This window comes from Armigeres subalbatus, chromosome 3, assembly GCF_024139115.2.
Source record: "Armigeres subalbatus isolate Guangzhou_Male chromosome 3, GZ_Asu_2, whole genome shotgun sequence".
In the NCBI taxonomy this organism is placed as follows: Eukaryota; Metazoa; Arthropoda; class Insecta; order Diptera; family Culicidae; genus Armigeres; species Armigeres subalbatus.
In genome coordinates this window covers 249835530-249858358 of record NC_085141.1, presented here as the reverse complement: position 1 = coordinate 249858358, position 22829 = coordinate 249835530, and the positions used below count along the sequence as shown (strand labels likewise).

The following is a 22829-nucleotide window of genomic DNA, read 5'->3' as shown; positions in this document are numbered from 1 at the left end:
CAGAATAATGTTAAATTCAACCTCGCCATATCAACTGTCATACAAACCTGAACCATTGGATGACACCCAAATTATAACCCGGATAAAAAATATCAATAAAATATCATAAATTTTATTGTTACAACACCATTTAAAACATAATTTTTACCATTGAATATAATGGAATTTTGACAATAAAATCACATGAGAAATAATGGTTTTCCACGATAAAATGAATGGTAAATGGGACTTTTACAATTAAAAAGGGGGGTTGTTATGTATCTTTACAATGAAAAAATCGAAAATTTTCCATACAAAATTCGGAGCAAAACAATTGATTTTACGGTTCTTCAATGGGATGATTTCGAGCGACAAAACAATAGAAAACATTGTGTTTTAAATGTTTTCAATTACTGTTTCTATTGTTTTACAATAGAAATACAACAGGATTTAGAATACATTATACTCCAATATTACAATAAAAATACAATACAATTAATTGTTTTACAAATTATTTTATTTTCCTCCGGTTGTTCAGCATATCTTTAGACGAATCCAGCGCACTACTTCCAAAGTTAAGTGGGTTGCCTGTATCTGGAGAAAAATCCAACATCGGTTTAAAAAGCGTACTAACTTTGTTCCGAATAGACAATACATATAGATATAAACCTGTAAAAAATGTAAATTATAAAAGAATGTCAGTTTTATTAGAAAAAATACGTCGAGAAGAAAAGAAAAAATTACCTGCATCAGTTCTTATTATATCCCGTTGGTGAGATTGGCCAATGGTAGCCACTGAACGATCTTCAATCAGTGACCAGCAGTATTTTATTTATCATAAGCTTCATTTCTGTAAAGGAACAAGGATACATATTAGCAGGCATGTCATCAGGTATTATGATGATAAAATTTTCATTTATTTTTTTTTCGGTATGAATCACTGCGTTCATTATGTACATTGAACTTTTGTAGTATAAGATTACAATTACCGGTGGTGAGTATAAACCGTTTGTCAGCGCAGTATCATTACTTGACACTTTACCGGTCGCTACTAAACGCGCTGCTAAAACAGTAGCGCAGCTGACAGGTGACCAAATTGATCAAATAACAGCGCTACTATTTGATGAACTATCAAACGTCGAACGTCACCGATACAGAATGCAGCCACCGAAATGATAACCGAAAATACCGAAAATAGTGACCGATGCGAAAAAGAGTGACTAATCTAAAATGACAGTACAGTGAGAGTGATAAAAATACTCGCGCCCAGTAATGATGCTCTAACGCGCTTCAACACTTTAGATACTCACCACGGTACAGAAGCCATAGTGATCTACCGCTTTCCCAGCAGCAGAAACTGCAATGAAAAAAACACTTCCTGCACCATACAGTTTCATTATTTTCATCTCTTCACTAATTATAAACAAAACTGTACACGCTCAAATGAATCCAGCTATTCTCCGAGTAAAATTATAAGCAAAAGTTTTTGTTCCCTTTCATTTTTTTGAAATCAAATTTTTATTGCAAAACATTTCTAGACCTGCAACAAGACCTGCAATATGAAAATATATACTTGAGAACCGGTATAACATTTTTATTTATTTAACAAACAAAGCTATTGTAATTTTATTGTTTTCAACTGTTATTTCATCAATATAATAAATCCATGAAATATTCCAAAATTATATTAATTCAATAACATTACACGGATTTCCAGATCATCCAAACCGAATACTTTTAAAAATTGATTAGTTTTTGGATGAGCAATACTAAACATAAGCGAACAATAAAAATATAATAGAATATATCGGAAACATTTAAATATATTGTTATTTTAATGTAAGTACAATAAAGATCTTTTACAACCGTGAAAATTTTACAATAAGCATACAATAGTTTGTATTGTTTGCCACACAATCTATTGTATTTCAATGGGTTATGTCATACAAGTTGCTGTAAATTTTTATCCGGGAAACCATAATCAACTGAGCGTGGCGAAGCAAAATTATTTTTTGAGCCACCCTACTTATTAGTTTGCTGCTGCCGGTGCCGGTGCACCTCGGTGTTTACATTCGCTCCGCGATCAGTTTTTAATCGTTTTTTTCGGGCAAATCTAGCAGTTTATACTAAGTTTTCGGTTCAAATAAGTGACTGATTTCAAAAAGTGGTGTTTAATTTGCATTCTATCAACATTTCGGGCAGCTCATGTGCGGAGAAGTGAGTAAAAACTTGATTATTCCAATGCCCTTTGAGAAGAAGTGAAGTGCAGTGATGAACCCAACAAATCGCGGACGGCTATTAAATTGGCACGAAACTGCTAATTTATGCTACAATTCGAGCCGGAATACATAGGCTTCATTGAAGAAACATGTTCATTATCACGGGAAGTAAGGAAATATGCTGTGAACAGGTTAGTAATTTGAATAATTAACTTTTGTTTGATGCTGTTCGATGCATTCGAATGTTGGTGGGAGAGGAGTGCGGGAGGTGTGGGGTTGGCCCGTGAAAGGTCCGGTGCCATATTGGCTGCCATCTTGGTACTCTTCCAACTATGTCCTTAAACACCCCCGGGGGACACGCTCCACACCTTCGACTTTGGATGCTTATAACTTGGCCAATTTCAAAGGGATTTACATCCGGTCTTCACCAGTCGCTTCCTTATATAAAAATGGTTCTACATTTTGTCCACAACAGGAATCCGTCGACTACAGCGCCACCTAGAAGCAAAAAACTGAAACGGTTGCGTTTCTCCATACATTTAAATCACTTTTCCCATACAAACTTTGAGCCATTTGCGCACGCCATTGGACCGAATGAGCTGAAATTTTCAGGGGAGCTTCTGGGACCCCCAAACTGTCATTTAAGGGTGCAAGGTTTGGAATTCCAGACTTTTCACTTTTTCCATATAAGCTTGGGCCACTCTAGTGATCACCTTCTGATGCAGTGTACGCTTACGTAAGGATTGCAGCCACATTTGCCGTGCAAACATTCCCACCATCGCATTCCAGTTCAGCGTTGTCATCAGCCGTATAGAGTTTGCGAAGGAAATACCCAGAATTTTGACTACCCTTTGCCGCACAGAGCGAGCAATCTCTAACGAACGAGAGAGGCGCCCATTGATGAGTATCCGGGATGTAGACCTACTAGCAATGCGTGCGAGAAGAGCGATGAGTTCCTCGTTGAAGCCGAGCGACCGCATGGTGTCGAAAAGGAATGAATGGCGCACCCGATCGAAGGCGTTCTCCAGATCGAAGCTGATGAGCTTACCGGCGCGACGCACGCTTAAAATCAATAACACAGAGATGTGTTTGCTTCACACAAAACGGACCTAATGCAGAACATCCCCCAGATGAGTGACAGTTACACAGACACAAAAATGCCTCGTACGGTCGTGATAACGGTCCTTTTCAACATGTTAACGTTTGTACAGATTCCTTGTTTCATAAGGTAAGATTGCCGGCGAGTGCTTCATTGAGAAGCAAGTTCAACTCACGGTGGATGACGTTGAACATGCGGAGGTAAAACTCTCGTGGGATCCCGTCGGCTCCTGGTAATCATTTTGCTGCGCTTGTTTTGATAGCAGATAATATTTCTGTCGTCGTGATCTCTTCTGTGCATCTCCCGTTCAGTGGGTCGTCCGGTGGGATAACGCGTTCGCAAACAACCCCGTCCTCGTTTTTATCTGCTGCTTCTTCCGAGTAGAGGCAAATTGTCGTGTCGTGCACTCTCAACGCGATCAGCTGGCTGTCGAGGCTTTTCTCGACGTGAGTAACCTGGATGTGCTCCTTCACTGCAACAGCGATCCCTCTCCTCGTGTGATCTACATTAGCAAAAACGACAAAGCCAGGCAAGGAAAGCTGTTCGTTCTCGACTTCTTGCAGACACACACGCTTAAAGTCATTCACACAATTTTGTATTTCCTTCACACAGAACGGGCCTAACCTGGAAAAACACATATTATGAGTAACTGTCATGTTACTCATTTTAGTGTAATTGACGGTGAACGATTTCCGATGAGTTCATTTCACACAGTGAGAGAGCGGTCAGAAAACGGACCTAACCTCAATTATATTTTTTCATGTAAATTGAAAATTATCGCAACATTTTTATACTATTTCAGAGGAGTCCCCATTTGTTTCGATATGACCAAACTAAAGTGCGATGTTTATAGTCGCACATTTTAGTTGTATCGTATCTAAACATAACGGAAATCCACAGAAAAAGTCATTTTCGTTGCGGTGCATGCCGGACGCAACCGCCATCATGGCGGTCAAAATGGACTTGACAGTTCGAAGCAAAGTTTCTTACACATGTTAAAGTAATAAAAGACATTACACAGCAACTGTGCATGTCTTACACATAATTTTCACACAGATTGCTATTCTCTCGTGTCATCGTCGTCATGTGTGAAAATTATTCATGCGATGTGTAATTTACTTTAAGCGTGTACGCTCGGGCAGTGTTATCTCCACCTTTCTTTTTCACCAGTACGATGATACCTTCCACGAAAGCATGGGGAAGATTGCCGGCGAGTGCTTCATTGAGAAGCAAGTTCAACTCACGGTGGATGACGTTGAACATGCGGAGGTAAAACTCTCGTGGGATCCCGTCAGCTCCTGGTGATCGTTTTGCTGCGCTTGCTTTGATAGCAGATAATATTTCTGCCGTCGTGATCTCTTCTGTGCATCTCCCGTTCAGTGGGTCGTCCGGTGGGATAACGCGTTCGCAAACAAACCCGTCCTCGTTGTTATCTGCTGCTCCTTCCGAGTAGAGGCCGGAGAAAAAAGCAAACATATTTGCTTCTATTGCTTGGGGCTCATTAGCAATCTCGTTCTCAGCCGTTTGCAGCTGCGTGATGGTTTTTTTTCCGTCGTCTTTCCCCCAGCTGGAAAATTGACATGGGCTCTCCGGCCAGGTGCGTTTCATTTGTGCGCATAAACGCGTGGGAAAAGTTCCGTTGTAGCGCCAGCATTTCACCTTTTAAACGGTTTATGGTGGTCAACATTGCGGGGTATTGGTAATATCCGTCGTACGCTAGCCGTAGTTGCGCATAGAGACGCTGGTGCGCATCGTGAAATTCCTCGAAAGCGGCTCGAGATTTCCACTTGAAAAACGATTCGATTTTGGGCTTAGCATACGACAGCCACCATTCCTACCACGACCCATACTTCCTGCACTGCTAAGTCCAATATTGCCACTTATATTGGAACTTGGCTACGTTTTCTTCGGTTAGAAGATGCGGTCGAAGAGCCCAGAAACCGCGACCGGGCTCTTGTCCCAGTGGGGGAGACAGAGTCGTACTGCCAGCGCTTTGTGGTTTGTGAAACAACGAACGTGCGTGTAGGCGGACTGCAGCTTATTCGTAGGCCGATGCCTACGTACATACGGTCAAGTCGAGATTGCGCGTTCCGATTGACGTACGTGAACCCAGGATAAAGCGGACATAACGGCTGTTTTGGGAGACGGGCTTGTATTTGGGCTGGACGAGTCGCAAGCTCGCAGCATACAACAGTTGAAATCACCAGCGAGGATGATGTTCTCAGTGGGGTGGCGAAGGTAGTAGGCCAGAGTGCCATTCAACGCGTTGTGCAGTGCCGGAGGGAGCGTAAATGTTGCAAATTGTCGTGTCGTGCACTATCAACGCGATCAGCTGGCTGTCGAGGCTTTTCTCGACGTGAGCGACCTGGATGGGCTCCTTCACTGCAACAGCGGTCCCTCTCCTCGTGTGATCTACATTAGCAAAAATGACAAAGCCAGGCAAGGAAAGCTGTTCGTTCTCAACTTCTTGCAGACACACGATATCGAGGCTTTGGCTACTGATGAAGGTTCGGAGCGCGTGGAGTTTCGTGGGGTTCGTGATAGTTCCGATGTTGATGGATCCGAGGTTGTACGACGTGAGAGCCATTTATGGAAGAGAATCTACGCCCTGCTCGTCGTCACCGTCGTCGCATCGTTGCTTTTTGCCGGGTGGACGTCCTCGGCTTCGCCCGCTTCTTGTGGATGTTGACGAGTCATCCGTTTCGTTGCCGGTGGTTCGGCTCGCGATCGAGTCACAGGATTTTTAAACAAGTCGGCCAAGACTGCTTCGGCGCTGTACGTTTGTGTGCGCAGTGAGGACGATGATGAACTGCACGCGTATTGCATGTTCAACAACGGGCTTGGGGACGTCGTTCTAACGATGCTCGGTGGCTGGCTGGCTGGTACAATTAATGAGCCGGACGGTCTGACTCGCTGGCTTCGGCAGCTCGGGAAAGGCCCCCAGCGATGCTGTTGGTGGAGCGACAGTACGCTCTCCAACCGGTCTGACGATAGAAGGTTTCGTGCCGCTTGTCTTCTTCGGTTGTGATCGTGGCACACCTTGTTTCGTCACGTTGGCGTAGCTCTTCTGGACCAGCAGTTTCTTGTTCTGCACACAAGATATGCCAGTGTGGGCTTGTTCTTTGCAGTGTTTGCATGAAGAAATCTGCTCCTTGTAGACGATGTACGCCTGCTGACCATCGATCGTGACCCACGAATCAATGTTTCGCTGAATCAGCATACGGACCGACCATATGCCGAGCGGAATCCCACCAAACTAAAAACCATCACCCCACGTCAGCTCGCGTACCAAGATCACTTCGCCGAACGCACTGAGGAAATCGACGATCTTCTCTTCGGGAACGTTTTCCGGCAAGTCGTGCACTTTTACTTCCACACTTCCATCTTCCATGGTTATACGGAGCTTGTGCTTCTTCCCCGCAATATCCACTTCATGCTTTTCGTCGTGTTCGTCCACGATTTTTTGTGCGAGCGTCAGGTCTTTAACCTTGACGAACGCACATTGTTCACCGCGGTGGCACTGGAATCTCACAACATCTTCTCCCAAGTACACAAATTCTTCAACCACCTCGATTTCGTCACCACCGATAGAAACTCGTGATGGGTGGCTTACATTTACCTCTCTTGAGCCTATCATGTACTTGTGTTGATGACTAGTCCAATCTGTTTAGCTTCGCTTTTCAGTCTGATGTAGGCTTCCTCCATCCTCTCAAAGTTACGTGCCATGATATCAACGTCGTCGGCGAAACCAAATAACTGGACGGACTTCGTGAAAATCGTACCACTCGTGTCAATCCCTGCCCTTCGTATTACTCCCTCCAAATCGATGTTTAATAGCAGACACGAAAGACCATCACCTTGCCGTAACACTCTACGCGTTTCGAAGGGACTCGAGAATGCCCCTGAAACTCGAACTACGCACATCACCCGATCCATCGTCGCCTTGATCAACCGTATCAGTTTATCCGGAAATCCGTTTTCGTGCATTAGCTGCCATAGCTGGTCCCGATCGATTGTATCATATGCGGCTTTGAAGTAGATAAATAGATGATGTGTGGGCACGTTGTATTCGCGGCATTTCTGCAATACCTGACGTATGGCGAACACGAACTCTCTTGCAATTGGTGTTAGTCGGCGGCATAAAATTTGGGAGAGTACCTTGTAGGCGGCGTTCAGCAATGTGATTGCGCGGTAGTTGCTACAAGGCAGAACCTCATCCTCCCAAACCTTGGTAATCACCCAGTGCAGCGCTCTAGCCAGTGCCTCACCACCGTGTTTAAACAGCTCTTGTGGTAGTTGGTCAACTCCAGGGGCTTTGCTGTTTTTCAGCCGGCCAATCTCCTACTGGATTTCCTGGAGATTCGGAGCCGGAAATCGCATGTCCTGCGCGCGTGCTCCTAGGTGCATTACCATACCGCCACCGTTGTCTGCCATATCGCCATTCAGGTGCTCTTCGTAGTGCTGCCGCCACCTTTGGATCACCTCACGCTCGTTTGTAGGAAGGTTCCCGTTCATGTCCTTACACGTATCGGGCTGTGGCACGTGGCCCTTACGTCAACGGTTCAACTTCTCTTAGAACTTTCGTGCGTTATTAGCACGCTACAGTTCCTCCGTCTCTTCACGGTCTCGATCTTCCTGCTGGCGCTTTTTCCTCCGGAAATCGAGTTTTGTCTGTTCCGCGCCCGTTTGTATCGTGCCTCGTTGGCCCTCGTGCAGTTTTGTAGCAATCTCGCCCATGCTGCATTCGTCTCTTCCACTAACTGCTCACATTCGCCGTCATACCAGTCGTTTCTCTGATCCGGAGCCACGGTTGCGGTGCTTCCAATGGCGGATCGAATATCTCTCCAGCCATCTTCAAGAAATGCTGCGCCAAGCTGCTCTTCCGTTGGGAGTGCCACTTCCAGCTGCTGCGCGTAGTCTTGGGCTAGTCTACCGTCCTGTAGCCGGCCAATGTTTAGCCGCGGCGGACGACTCCGACGCGTGTTGTATACCGTCGAGAGTTTTGAGCGCAGACATACTGCAACGAGGTAGTGGTCGGATTCGATATTCGCACTGCGGTAAGTGCGTACGTTCGTGATGTCGGAGAAGAATTTACCGTCGATTAGAACGTGGTCGATTTCCGTGGTTTTCCGTTACTTGATTAGGTGATTTCCATGTGGCCTTGTGGATATTCTTGCGGAGGAAGAAAGTGCTTCGGACTATCATTCCGCGGGAGGCTGCAAAGTTAATGCTTCGTTGGCCGTAGTCGTTCGATACGGTATGCAGACTATCTGGTCCGATGACCGGTCTATACATTTCCTCCCTTCCTACCTGAGCGTCCATGTCACCGATGACGATTTTGTCGTCCCGCAATGGGCATCCTTCGTATGTCTGCTCCAGCTGCGCATAGAACGCTTCTTTCTCGTCGTCGGGTCTCCCTTCGTGTGAGCAGTGCACGTCCTATGGTGGTCCTATAGTTGAAGAAACGGCCTTTTATCCTCAGCTTGCACATCCTTGCGTTGATTGGCTGCCACCCAAACACGCGTTGGCGCATCTTTCCCAGCACTATGAAGCCAATTCCCAGCTCGTTGGTGGTGTCACAGCTTTGGTAGAAGGTAGCCACTCGATGCCTGCTTTTCCACACTTTCTGTCCTGTCCAGCAGATTTCCTGCAGCGCTACGACGTCGAAGTTGCGGAGATGTTATTCATCGTAGATTATCCTGTCGCAACCTGCGAAACCTAGCAACTTGCAGTTCCATGTTCCAAGCTTCCAATCGTGATCTTTTATTCGTCGCCTAGGTCGTTTCCGATTGTATCGAGTCGTATTATCTTCTATTTCGTTCGTAATGGTTGTTTTAAAAGGCGGCTTATTGGGCCTGCGCAAACCTCCTGTCTCGTCGGAGGGCCATCGTGTCAGGGCTGTTTAGCGTCCCATCTAACACCAGGACTTGGGCTTATGCGCTTTGAGCGGCACGTGGTCGCTTTGGCGGAGCCTACTTGCGGATACATGCAGCTTTTTATAGAGGTTTAACAGGGCCCACTGTCAAACCCCACCACATCTTTGACAGGCGCCACAACTTGCAGATGGCCTGGGGAGGAATCGTCAAGCCCTTGAACATAGTCCCTGCTGCCCCCAATATTACAAGTAAATAATTTAAATTGTTAAATAGAATGGCACATAATGTTAAGAGAATTTAATTAAATACAAAATACCCATACCTCATTGCACCTTGACCGCCACTACTCATATCTCTACATCGTTGTCATCTATCTGACATGGTGGTATCTCTGCGGATGTTCCGGGAGGGCGCGAAGAGAGGAGACGAGATGAAGAAAAGAGGAAAAAGTGGAAAACGAAAAAAAAGAAGAGATTCTCGAGAGATTCTGAACCGAACGGTTGCTCAACTAAATAGAACGGATTCGGCAAGAAAAACCCCAACTTAATTCACCAAAAGATATTTTAGTTACTAGATAAAGATTGTCGCTGTCGTCGCTGTCCGGAACATCTTTTGCTGGCGAGGATAGAGGAGCTAAATGTCAAAGAAGGAAAATCCATACGATTTGACAGCTTGGTACCCAACATGTTCCGGACAGCAGAACAAAGGGAACCGAAGCGACAATCTTTATCTAGTAACTAAAATATATTTTGATTCACCGAATAGTGATGCTGTGTTTCTCGGATTTAGTCAAGACACCAACTTTATATTGTCTATCCGGAACAAAGTTAGTACGTTTTTTATACCGAAGTTGGATTTTTCTTCAACTTATCAAACTTCGGAAGTAGGTAGTGCGCTGGATTCGCCTAAAGATGCGCTAAACAACGCATGCATTAGTTTGACAGGTAAAACTTCGGCAGAAAGTTCGATTCGGAAGTCCAGAGTTCCGAATTCTAAGTGCTACGCTGACAGTATTGCGCTTTATATAATTTGATGAACCATTTTCTTCATAACTTTTAAATACAACAATACCTACCCCGATATCTGGTTGGCTGCAGCGTCGATATGCCTATGCCTGGCATATTATACAGTTCCGGTCTTGGACGATGTTCTTCCAGTTTCTCCGAACGCTTAGGATCCCCAGGTCCGATTTCACCGCGTGCAGCCAACGTATTCGTGGCTCACTGACTCCGCCGAGGACTACGACAAGCTCCGCATTCATGATTAGTTGGCAGCCCTGAGTCCAACAAGAAGTAGTACTACCTGAGTACTACTAATCTGTCATCAGATGGAGGTTACACACAGACGCTGCAGAACTTAATTTCTTGTCGCTTATTTATTGCATTTTATTCCATTGTTCTAAATTTTCATTTTCATTTCTTTTATTATAAATCTTATTGAGCCCTCCGCAAACCTTTTTTCAAGAACCCATTTTATGGAAGATCTGATCACTCAGTTGAGCCTTCAATTCAACCTCCATCGCGTGTGGACTCTGTTGAGAGTAGTAAATGAACTCGTCCAGGCCAATCTTATCTTCCAGTTCCAGCTCCAACCACTGCAGAAGGTTCCGCATGGAGTGTTGCTGCTGCTGCTCTTCGGATACCGACGCCATCAGAGACTTGATCAGTTTTCGCCTGTCCAAATAACCCTTTCGGTCCGGGTCGTACAAATCGAACATCTCCTTCCACTGTTGGACGTCCCGAATGATTCGCCGGAATCCGTCGTAGTTCAAACGGTCCGGAGTGGCCGCGGTCGGTTGTCCGGGAGAGATCAAAACTTGTGCCAGTTGTTCGATGAAATCCTGATGGGACGTATTGGGTGATTCATTTGATTCAAGCGGGGGAGAACGTTTTCTTGTCAGTGTTTTCCAGAAGCTGCTTTTTCGTTTCGATTTGGGTTTTACAGCAAAAAATTCACTGTTCAGTATGGTTGCTAATTTCAAGTGATCAATAGTTCCGTTGGCGTCTGCGAAGCTATGGAATGTTCGCACCATCGATTGCCAGTTGGACCCCATGTTTGAAGTGGAACCTTCGACGGCTTTTCGACGTGGTAAAGAGTATATTCGGAGATAGAATTCGCCCTTCATGTTCTGTTTTTGTGTACAGGGTACTATGAGAAGAGAACTTGGACCAATCTTCACCCTACTGGTAACCTCACGTGTGCTGGAAAAATTCGGATGCGCTACGATTTTTGGCAGTTTCTTTTTGGAAAACGACATGGGTATGGCATTCGCTCGAAAATTATCGTCGGTTAATTGAAATACTACAAAGCTGATTGGGAGGTATCCAGAATATTGACGTTTCTGCATGAGTGTGATCACTAAATGGCACAAACCTGAGTTGTCCAGCTGATCTGGTTGAGCCAGCTGTATTATGTATTGAGGATTCGTCCAGAAGGATTTCAGATCATCTTTCGAACCGCCAGCTGTGTATCCGGAGAGCCATGCCCCGTTTATGCATGAAAGCTGCCAGCTGTAGTCTTCGGCGAGTGGCTGACTCATCTGATCTGGAGACATGTTGCATATCTCCACGAAGTCGTAATTTTTAACGAAATCATCAATCAGTAGCCAATGCTTCCTGTAGCATTCGGCTGGCAGAGAATTGTGGACGCTGTGTAGATAATGCATTTCAATTAATTCCTCCACTGGCGTATGCAATCCGATTAACTTGTTCTCAACTATGATTGCGTTCAAGATGGAGTACGAACGGTCTATCTGCTTACTAGTACCTTGCTTTTGATTCTGGAATAAAAACATGATTTGACTACTGATGGTGAACAAAAAAAAATCAATCGTACCATTTTAACAGCTGCCATGATCGATCCCTTCCTCAACTTTCGGCTGATCGTTTCAAAGCAAACCGCTTTGTCTTGTATGGAGTCACCCAAATAGTACCTTTCGGTGATACCTCCGGTGAAGTCTTGCATAGTCTCGCTAAGATTGCTCGACATAATCGCACTGTACGATCCGCAAAGCTTGGCGTAAGCTTTCTCCAAGAGAGCACACCAGAACTCGTCCTGCTCGGTCGGTCTGATGAACAACAGCTTCCCTTCCATGGTAGGGAGGCGATCGTCAATTACCACTTCCACCCATCGACCGTACTGCCAGAATCGAAAGCGAAACATGCCCGTGTACATCTTCGCTTCGAATGAGTTATCCAAAGGGACGACCTTGAGGAATGCTTCGTAGTTGGTGGTGAGACAGGCCAACGCCGTCGATAGGAAGCTGTGCAGAACGGTTCGCTTTTCTACAATGTTGAAGTTCGGTGGGGCTTGGATGAAGAACTTTGGTTTGGCGATGATTTCCGATGGCCGGACCCATTGGATGTTCGACTTCGAATCGTGGCCCAGTATGGACTGATTGCATGCAGGGAAGTCCGGATCCTCAAATAGTGTTTTGCTGCCCTGGATTCGCTGTTTGAGGTGATGGAAATCTTGTGCGTCGGGATTTTGTGCAACGGTTTTCGGGATGTAGACGATCTGAAATTTAGGAAAGAGATTTAAAACAGATTAGCAGGCTATTGTGTGCAACACTATAATCAAATTACTAATCACAAAAAGATGAGCAATGGTTGATGTCTGAGATATAACCGCGAAATGCTATGTAAGTACTATACTCATTAATAGCCTGGTACCAATTCAATATTGGTACTGCTGCGCGGTTTGCATGGTATGGGGAAGCCTCTCTACCTAGCTAGAGGGCTGATGGCTAAAACTCATCGTTGCGCACCAGATCGCTCGTCATAACCGGATAAAGAAATACCGGGGAAAAGATAAACCTTACACAACTTGAGAATGGGTTCATAGCGTGGAAGGAGCTCAAGCAAATCAATTTTTTTTACAGGGAGTGCTATAGGCCTTTGTATTTATTACCAGACTAAGGGCGGAGTGGCCTGTGCTGCACATAAAAGTCTTCTCCATTCAGCTCGGTCCATGGCTGCACTTCGTCAACCACGTAGTCTGCGAAGGGTCCGCAAATCGTCCTCCACCTGATCGATCCACCTTGCTCGCTGTGCATCTCGCCTTCTTGTTCCCGTCGGATCGTTGTCGAGAACCATTTTCACCGGATTACTGTCCGACATTCTGGCTACGTGCCCGGCCCACCGCAGTCGTCCGATTTTCGCGGTGTGAACGATGGATGGTTCTCCCAACAGCTGATGTAACTCGTGGTTCATTCGCCTCCTCCACGTAACGTCAGCCATCTGCACCCCACCATAGATGGTACGCAACACTTTCCTTTCGAAAACTCCCAGTGCGCGTTGGTCCTCCACAAGCATCGTCATGGTCTCGTGTCCGTAGAGAACTACCGGTCTAATAAGTGTTTTGTAGATAGTCAGTTTGGTACGGTGGCGAACTCTATTCGATCGGAGCATCTTGCGGAGTCCAAAGTACGTACGATTTCCAGCCACTATGCGTCTCCGAATTTCTCTGCTGGTATCGTTATCGGCGGTCACCAGTGCGCCCAAGTACACGAATTCTTCAACCACCTCGATTTCGTCACCACCGATAGAAACTCGTGGTGGGTGGATTACATTGACCTCTCTTTAGCTTCTTCCTATCATGTACTTCGTCTTCGACGTATTGATGACTAGTCCGTTTAGCTTCGCTTTTCAGTCTGATCCAGGCTTCCTCCACCCTCTCAATGTTACGTGCCATGATATCAATGTCGTCGGCGAAACCAAATAACTAGACGGACTTCATAAAAATCGTACCACTAGTGTCAATCCCTGCCCTACGTATTACTCCCTCCAAAGCGATGTTGAATAGCAGACACGAAAGACCATCACCTTGCCGTAACCCTCTACGCGTTTCGAAGGGACTCGAGAATGCCCCTGAAACTCGAACTACGCACATCACCCGATCCATCGTCGTCTTGATCAACCGTATCAGTTTATCCGGAAATCCGTTTTCGTGCATTTGCTGCCATAGCTGGTCCCAGTGCTATAGGCCTGTGCACCGTGATTAAACACATAGCACAAACTGACATGGTATCCACAATTGCTTATTGATCCCACGCTGCAACAGATGTGGAGACCCGCATATCACATACCAATGCGATGAATTGGATTTGAGTCGCTGTAATATCGTAATTAATTTCAGTTAATCGTAACAAACGCTAGTAAAACTCACTTAAATTTATAGCGCGTTAATTAGAATTCACGCTGAGTCTTCCAAACAAAATCTATCGCACTAATTATTCACGATAATTATTAGGATTATAAATTCAATAATTTTAACAGCATGCAGTATACATTTCACAATTGCAATCAATTCTTTCTCTGACGTTTTATTATTTAGTTTTACCCACACCATCGAACCCATCGCCACTTGACGGATCTGTCATACCAGGTGGACCATCCCTATGGAGTATTTCGTTGAGAGCGTCAACGCTTGTAACGCCTGCCGCTACACAAAGTGCGCTCCACCACGGACCAGATGTGCGTTGTACGCCTGATACTGCAGAAATGCTACAAATACAACAAAAGTAGACATCGCGCGGCTTCACTTGGTGCTAATGAGTGGGACAGGTCCTTATCGTGGGACTTTTTTTGTGTGCCCTTTTGGCGGTGCTGGAGGTGGCATTTTATTTAGCAGGACATTGGTGCATAGGTTTGCCGGCATAGGTGCGGGTGAACGAGTGCAGAGACGGGAAGTGTGCACACACACAGTCATGACTTCACACTTGTACCTACGACGATTGAATAGCCGGAGTGCCACGCGTTAGCCCGGCCAAGACGTCATCGCTACAGTGAATCGGCATACGATCCACCACCGCTTTGTCTAGCGCAAAACCCAGAATCACATCGACAGCCTGCCAAAGCCAGAAAGTTACATGCCTGTGAAAGAGAAGGCCGCCATTGAGAATCATGGCATATCCTTAGCCGCCATCGCGGCCATCGCAAAAACCCTTGGCCGCCATCGCGAAGTATCGCATAGACGCAAAGACCCGAACCGTCTGTAATGACTAAGCAAATGATTACTGTTCGGTAAATTGGCAGAACCCATCCAGTAGGGTTCTCAGAATATTGTTATAGCAAGAGAGTATAGGCGGATTCGAGACGGATCCAGTGGTAGAGTGCGCTGCGAGAGTTTAAGAGAAAAGTCGTCAGAAGCGATTATTTACATTCAAAATCAAATATTCTCCATCAAATTTACTTCACTTTTTGGTATATAGTCTCATGTTTTGCACTGGCAATGGCCTCTTAAAGTCTTTAGGCAGCTGTTGAAAACAAATCCCACCCAAGTAAGCCGCGAATTAAAAATCCGGGAATTCATAACCAAGATTGTGCGGTGGAGGCACTGCAAGAGATGTGCTGTTTAATCGGAAAAATCATATGCGAGCACACACCGGATGGAAGCTCATTCCAAAGAAAACAAAATTTTCTTCCAATTTGCGACTATTTCAGCTTTCATAAATGATTGGATTAATCAGAAAACGCGAAAACCGTACTCCCTCCGTATGCTGCCAATGCACTTTTTTGGCCAACGACACTTTTTTTCGTGGTTCTTGTGACGACCACCAGATGTCGAAATGATCGATGATTATTATTTATTTATTCAGACTAAGGCCGAAGTGGCCTGTGCAGTATGTAAGAGTCTTCTCCATTCGGCTCGGTCCATGGCAACACGTCGCCAGCCACGCAGTCTACGGAGGGTCCGCAAGTCATCTTCCACCTGATCGATCCACCTTGCCCGCTGCGCACCTCGCCTTCTTGTGCCCGTCGGATCGTTGTCGAGAACCATTTTCACCGGGTTATTGTCCGACATTCTGGCTACGTGCCCGGCCCACCGCAGTCGTCCGATTTTCGCGGTGTGAACGATGGATGGTTCTCCCAACAGCTGATGCAACTCGTGGTTCATTCGCCTCCTCCACGTACCGTCCGCCATCTGCACCCCACCATAGATGGTACGCAGCACTTTCCTTTCGAAAACTCCAAGTGCGCGTTGGTCCTCCACGAGCATCGTCCAGGTCTCGTGTCCGTAGAGGACTACCGGTCTAATGAGCGTTTTGTAGATTGTCAGTTTGGTACGGCGGCGAACTCTATTCGATCGAAGCGTCTTGCGGAGTCCAAAGTATGCACGATTTCCAGCCACTATACGCCTCCGAATTTCTCTGCTGGTATCATTTTCGGCAGTCACCAGTGAGCCCAAGTACACAAATTCTTCTACCACCTCGATTTCGTCACCACCGATGCCAATTCGCGGTGGGTGGCTCACATTGTCTTCTCTAGAACCTCTTCCTATCATGTACTTCGTCTTCGACGTGTTGATGACTAGTCCGATCCGCTTGGCTTCCCTCTTCAGTCTGATGTAGGCTTCCTCCATCTTCTCAAAGTTACGTGCCATAATATCTATGTCGTCGGCGAAGCCAAATAGCTGGACGGACTTATTGAAAATTGTGCCACTCGTGTTAATCCCCGCTCTTCGTATTACCCCTTCCAAAGCGATGTTGAAAAGCAGACACGAAAGACCATCACCTTGCCGTAACCCTCTGCGGGTTTCGAAGGGACTCGAGAATGCCCCTGAAACTCGAACTCCGCACATCACCCGATCCATCGTCGCTTTGATCAACCGTGTCAGTTTATCCGGAAATCCGTTTTCGTGCATTAGCTGCCATAGCTGGTCCCGATCGATTGAATCATATGCGGCTTTGAAGTCGATGAATAGATGATGTGTGGGCACGTTGTATTCGCGGCACTTCTGCAGTACTTGGCGAATGGCGAACACCTGGTCCGTGGTGGAGCGTTCGCCCATAAAACCCGCCTGGTACTGCCCCACGAACTTCCTTGCAATTGGTGCTAGTCGACGGCATATAATTTGGGAGAGTACCTTGTAGGCGGCGTTCAGCAATGTGATTGCGCGGTAGTTGCTACAATCCAGCTTATCGCCCTTTTTGTAGATGGGACACACGACACCTTCCATCCACTCCTGCGGCAGAACCTCATCCTCCCAAATCTTGGTAATGACCCAGTGCAGCGCTCTAGCCAGTGCCTCACCACCGTGTTTAAATAGCTCTCCTGGTAGTTGGTCAACCCCAGGGGCTTTGTTGTTCTTCAGCCGGCCAATCTCCTCCTGGATTTCCTGGAGATCCGGGGCCGGTAGAATTATGTCCTGCGCGCGTTTTCCAGGTCCATCACCATACCGCCATCTTCGTCTGCCACATCGCCATTCAGGTGCTCTTCGTAGTGCTGCCGCCACCTTTGGATCACCTCACGCTCGTTCGTAAGAAGGTTCCCGTTTATGTCCTTGCACATATCAGGCTGTGGCACGTGGCCCTTACGTGAACGGTTCAACTTCTTATAGAACTTTCGTGTGTTATTAGTGCGGTACAGTTGCTCCGTCTCTTCACGGTCTCGATCTTCCTGCTGACGCTTTTTCCTCCGGAAAATCGAGTTTTGTCTGTTCCGCGCCTGTTTATATCGTGCCTCGTTCGCCCTCGTGCGGTGTTGCAGCAATCTCGCCCATGCTGCATTCTTCTCTTCTACTAACTGCTCACATTCGCCGTCATACCAGTCGTTTCTCCGATCCGGGGGCACCGTGCCAAGTGCAGCGGTTGCGGTGCTACCAATGGCGGATCGAATATCTCTCCAGCCATCTTCAAGAGACGCTGCGCCTAGCTGCTCTTCCGTTGGGAGTGCCACTTCCAGCTGCTGCGCGTATTCTTGGGCTAGCCTACCGTCTTGTAGCCGCCCAATATTAAGCCGCGGCGTCCGACTTCGACGCGTGTTGTACACCGTCGAGAGTTTTGAGCGCAGGCAAACTGCAACGAGGTAGTGGTCGGATTCAATATTCGCACTGCGGTAAGTGCGGACGTTTGTGATGTCGGAGAAGAATTTACCGTCGATTAGAACGTGGTCGATTTGGTTTTCCGTTTCTTGGTTAGGTGATCTCCATGTGGCCTTGTGGATATTTTTGCGGGGAAAGAAGGTGCTTCGGACTACCATTCCGCGGGAGGCTGCGAAGTTTATGCATCGTTGGCCGTTGTCATTCGATACGGTGTGCAGACTATCCGGTCCGATAACCGGTCTATACATTTCCTCTCTTCTTACCTGCGCGTTCATGTCACCGATGACGATTTTGACGTCCCGCAGTGGGCATCCATCGTATGTCTGCTCCAGCTGTGCGTAGAACGCTTCTTTCTCGTCGTCGGGTCTCCCTTCGTGTGGGCAGTGCACGTTGATGATGCTATAGTTGAAGAAACGGCCTTTAATCCTCAGCTTGCACATCCTTGCGTTGATTGGCTGCCACCCAATCACGCGTTGGCGCATCTTGCCCAGCACTATGAAGCCGGTTCCCAGCTCGTTGGTGGTGCCACAGCTTTGGTAGAAGGTAGCCGCCCGATGCCCGCTTTTCCACACTTTCTGTCCTGTCCAGCAAATCTCCTGCAGCGCCACGACGTCGAAGTTGCGGGGATGTAATTCATCGTAGATCATCCTGTCGCAACCGGCGAAACCTAGCGACTTGCAGTTCCATGTTCCAAGCTTCCAATCGTGATCCTTTATTCGTCGCCTAGGTCTTTGCCGATTATATCGAGTCGCATTATCTCTTATATTGTTCGTAATTATTGGTTTTCCAGGCGGCTTATTGGGCCTGCGCAAACCTCCTGTCTCGCCGGAGGGCCGTCGTGTCAGGGCTGTTTAGCGTCCCACCTAACACCAGGACTTGGGCTTGTGCGCTTTGAGCGGCACACGGTCGCTTTGGCGGAGCCTACTTGCGGATACATGCAGCTTTTTTTAGAGGTTTAACAGGGCCCACTGTCAAACCCCACCACATCCTAGGCAGGCGCCACAACTCGCAGATGGCCTGGGGAGGGATCGTCAAGCCCTTGGACAAAGTCCCTGCTGCCCCCAAAAATCGAAATGATCGATGAGCTTTACTCAAATTCGCCTATTGAGTGGAGCAGGGTTTTTGTGATTGAGCGTTAAGGACATGGTTTACACAAATCGCTCTCAAGAGATAACGAACAACAATAAAAGAGAGGCAAAAATCTCTTCGAATCATAACAAGCCACGAAAGCAAAACTATTGGCGCTTTGATGTTGCATGATGAAGAAGAAGCAGAAAGTTTTTAAAACAACGAAGTTTTTAAAACTCTTCTCAAAAACTCTAGAAGCAAATTAATTAAAAACGGTAAATAAGCATTACGGGGTTGGATTTTTCTTCTACTGTATAATAAAAACAATATTTCTATTCGATTTTTTTGTTTGTGATATTACACTTAATACACAGTATAAGAAAAGTCCAACCCTGTAATGCTTACCGTTTTTAATGAATCGCCTGCTTTGAGCGTGCTTACAGCGGCACACTAGGAGTTAACTTTTTGAAATCAGTATGACGAATCTAAGGTTCGATTTCTCAAAACTAAGCACCTTCATCGAAAAAAATATTTGGTAGGCGTAGTAGCGGACACCTTCCTACATAACCGGTACCAAATATTTTTTCATGAAAAGTTCCCAATTTTGAGAAAACCCACATTAGATGTCTTTCGCCATACAAATTTGTGGCGGTTAATTCATGCTGGCTGTTTTGCGCATATACTATAGCGCCTAGATGTGGCAGCGGCGGGTAGAAAATCAGTCACTGCTGTAGTGGATAAGATTGGAGTGAGGAGTTATTGCAAAATACCACTGAGATTATTGCCTTGTAACGATATGTACTCATTTATTGATTAATTTTGATCAGCGTGTAGAGGGCTAACTTGAGCTCCATGGTAACGCAAAGGTGTTTTCGGTTTCTCGTTCGTGTCGGAACGAATCGACAACAGAGTTCAGTTTGCTGAGAATTGTTGCGACGAACGGTCGAGCTTAGAAACCTCGTCCGGGTCACGACAATGACGCAGCCGGTAGAATTCAATTCATTTTTTTAAGTTGGTTGAGCTCCCTGCCTACATTTGTTGGAATCGGTGTCATCGGAATCAGGTAAATGAAAAATATGTGTATTCAATAAATAAAAAAAAATTAGAAAATGGAAGACAAGAGAAAAAAAATCCTTGCGAATTGTAGCGTCCCCGGTAGGCTCTCTGACGGAAGGGCAGAGGAGTAGGTCGGGTGGCAAAGAAAAGGTGCAAAACAAAAGGCACGAATGAAAAAAAAACAAGAATGCTAGCGCTCCCGGTAGGCTCCCTGACGGAAGGGCAGAGGAGTAGGCCGGTGGCAATGAAAAGGTGCAAAACAAATGGCACGAATGAAAAAAAACAAGAATGCTAGCGCTCCCGGTAGGCTCTCTGACTAGGAATGAGCGTTTTTCGGAAAAATATCGATACTACCGAATCGATGTTTTTATTTTCGAAATATATCGATATATCGATACGCCCAAAAAATTAAAAGCAAGAGCAAAAAAAATGGAAGCTTTGATTTCCCATTTCCGATCATCGAATCATACATCGAAGATTCGCTGTTTTTAACAGATTGTGCCTAATGTGTTATATAATAACAATGAAATGGTCTGTGTTCGTATCCGCATAACTCGAAAACGGCTGGATGGATTTTCTTCATTCCTTCAGCACATATGTTCGTTATAGTTTCCGACGGGTTTATATGTTATTTCCTGATGCAAAACTCACGAGTAAAGCTGAGTAGATCATGAAAATCTAAAATTAACATTCGTATTGGGATTTGGCATGGGCAGTACAAAACGCACATTTTCGCCTACTATGCAGGACAACGTCTGCCGGGTCAACTAGTGTGTTATATTTTTACTCTAAAAAAATTGAAACCCGATATCACCAACAAAAAATCGATACGGTCAAATATCGAATATAAAAAAATCGATACAAAATATCGATGATTCGGAGCGAAAATATCGATTCCCGATATATCGTATCGGTATCGCCCATTCCTATCTCTGACGGAAGGGCAGAGGAGTAGGCCGGGATGCAAAGAATAGGTGCAAAACATAAGGCACGAATGAAAAAAAAACAAGAATGCTAGCGCTCCCGGTAGGCTCCCTGACGGAAGGGCAGAGGAGTAGGCCGGGAGGCAAAGAAAAGGTGCAAAACAAAAGGCACGAATGAAAAAAAAACAAGAATGCTAGCGCTCCCGGTAGGCTCCCTGACGGAAGGGCAGAGGAGTAGGCCGGGTGGTAAAGAAAAGTTGCAAAACAAAAGGCACAAAACATAAAAGTGAAAAAAAAAGATTTAAAAAAATGCAAGAGAAAAAGACAGATGAGGGGTCGTTCAAAAATGATGTCACAGGTTTTAGGGGGGAGGGGGTCTAAGATTTTGTGACAGTACATGTACTAGGTATACAAAAAAGCGTGACAGAGGGGGGGGGAGGGGTCTAGAAATCCCAAAAAGTAGTGGACGTCATATTTGAATCGCCCCTGAACAAATGACAAAAAAGGCACAATGAGATAAATGAAACTAATAGGCAACAGAGTTTGCTAAACGAAAACGTTAAACGGCGGAATGAAAACAAAAAATGACGAAAATGATTAATGATCAGATGAAAATAAAACAAAATTAGAATTTTGGATTGGATTTTGATTGGATTTGGATTAATATTGTTTCGGAATTGGATTTGATTTGTTTTTGGATTGGATTTGGGTTGGATTCTGATTGAATTTGGATTGTTTTAGGATTGGATTTGGATTGGATTTAAATTGGTTCTAAATTAGATTTGGATTAAAATTGGATTGAATTTGGATTGGATTATAAGTGGTTTTGGAAAGGATTCAAATCGGATTTGGATTGAATATGGTGTGGAATTGGATTCATATTGGTTACAAGTTGGATTTGATTTGGTTCGGATTGAATTTAGATTGGATTTGGATTTAGGCTGGTTCGAAATTGGATATCAAATGGTTTCTGATCAGATTTGGATTGGATTAGAATTTATATTGGTTGTGAATTGGATTTGAGTTAGATTTGGATTGAATTGTGAGTGGATTTAGATTGGATTCGAATCGTATTTGGTTGGAATTCGGAAGAGATTTGGATTGTATTTGGATTAGATTCGGATTTGATTTGGATTGTTTGGATTAAATATGGGTTGGATTTGATTCGGTTGGCTTTGAGTAGAGATTTGGTTTGGATTTAGATCGGATATTGATTGGATTTGCATTGTTTTTGGATTGGATTTGGATTTTGATTGGTTTTGGATTAGATTAAAATTGAATCTAGATTGGATTTAGATTGATTTTTATTGGATTTGGATTGGATTTGGATTGGAGTCGGATATATTATGGATTTAAATTGAATTTGATGCGAACAAATCCAAATTGAATTTGGATTGAATTTGGATTAGATTTGGATAGAAATTTAATTGAATTAGGATTGTATTTAGATTTGATTTGGATTGGTCTTGGTTTTGAATACAATTTGAATAAGATTGGGATTATATAGAGTCGTTCGCATATTTTTCTTTATTGTTGAAAAAGGGGTAATTCAATATTGATTCAATCATCGATAATGATTTTTTTTCAAGCTACATAGGTATTTTATAATTATAAAACGTCTCCAGAGTAGAGAAGGGAAAGAATGTAGTGGATAAGATTGGAGTGAGGAGTTATTGCAAAATACACGCACCACAATTTTGTACGAATAATCCAAAAAATATATTGTTGGTTTTAATAATCACTCTATTATTGATTCAAAAGGAGTTGATTGTTAAAACTACAAAAT

General features: G+C 45.1%; 1 protein-coding gene and 1 long non-coding RNA gene across 3 annotated transcripts in view; both read right to left on the bottom strand.

Moving 5' to 3' along the window:
* Positions 1 to 277: 277 nt before the first annotated feature.
* LOC134227918 (uncharacterized) lies at positions 278 to 1404 on the bottom strand. Of its 2 annotated transcripts, none has more exons than XR_009983788.1 (3): positions 1290 to 1404; positions 724 to 829; positions 278 to 648 (listed from the first exon to the last, which is right to left on the bottom strand). It is a non-coding gene; the product is annotated as an uncharacterized LOC134227918 (long non-coding RNA). The 2 variants fall into 2 exon arrangements; XR_009983789.1 differs by lacking the exon at positions 1290 to 1404 and adding an exon at positions 969 to 1205.
* Positions 1405 to 10529: 9125 nt separating this feature from the next.
* Positions 10530 to 22829, bottom strand: part of LOC134223396 (calpain-B-like) — a 34661-nt gene continuing 22361 nt past the window's right edge. Inside the window, exons 2-3 of the mRNA XM_062702535.1 lie at positions 12009 to 12689; positions 10530 to 11952 (exon numbers count right to left, since the gene is read on the bottom strand). Coding sequence (XP_062558519.1) covers positions 10633 to 11952; positions 12009 to 12689 — 2001 coding nt within the window. The 3' untranslated portion in view covers positions 10530 to 10632. The remainder of the gene's footprint in view (positions 11953 to 12008; positions 12690 to 22829) is intronic.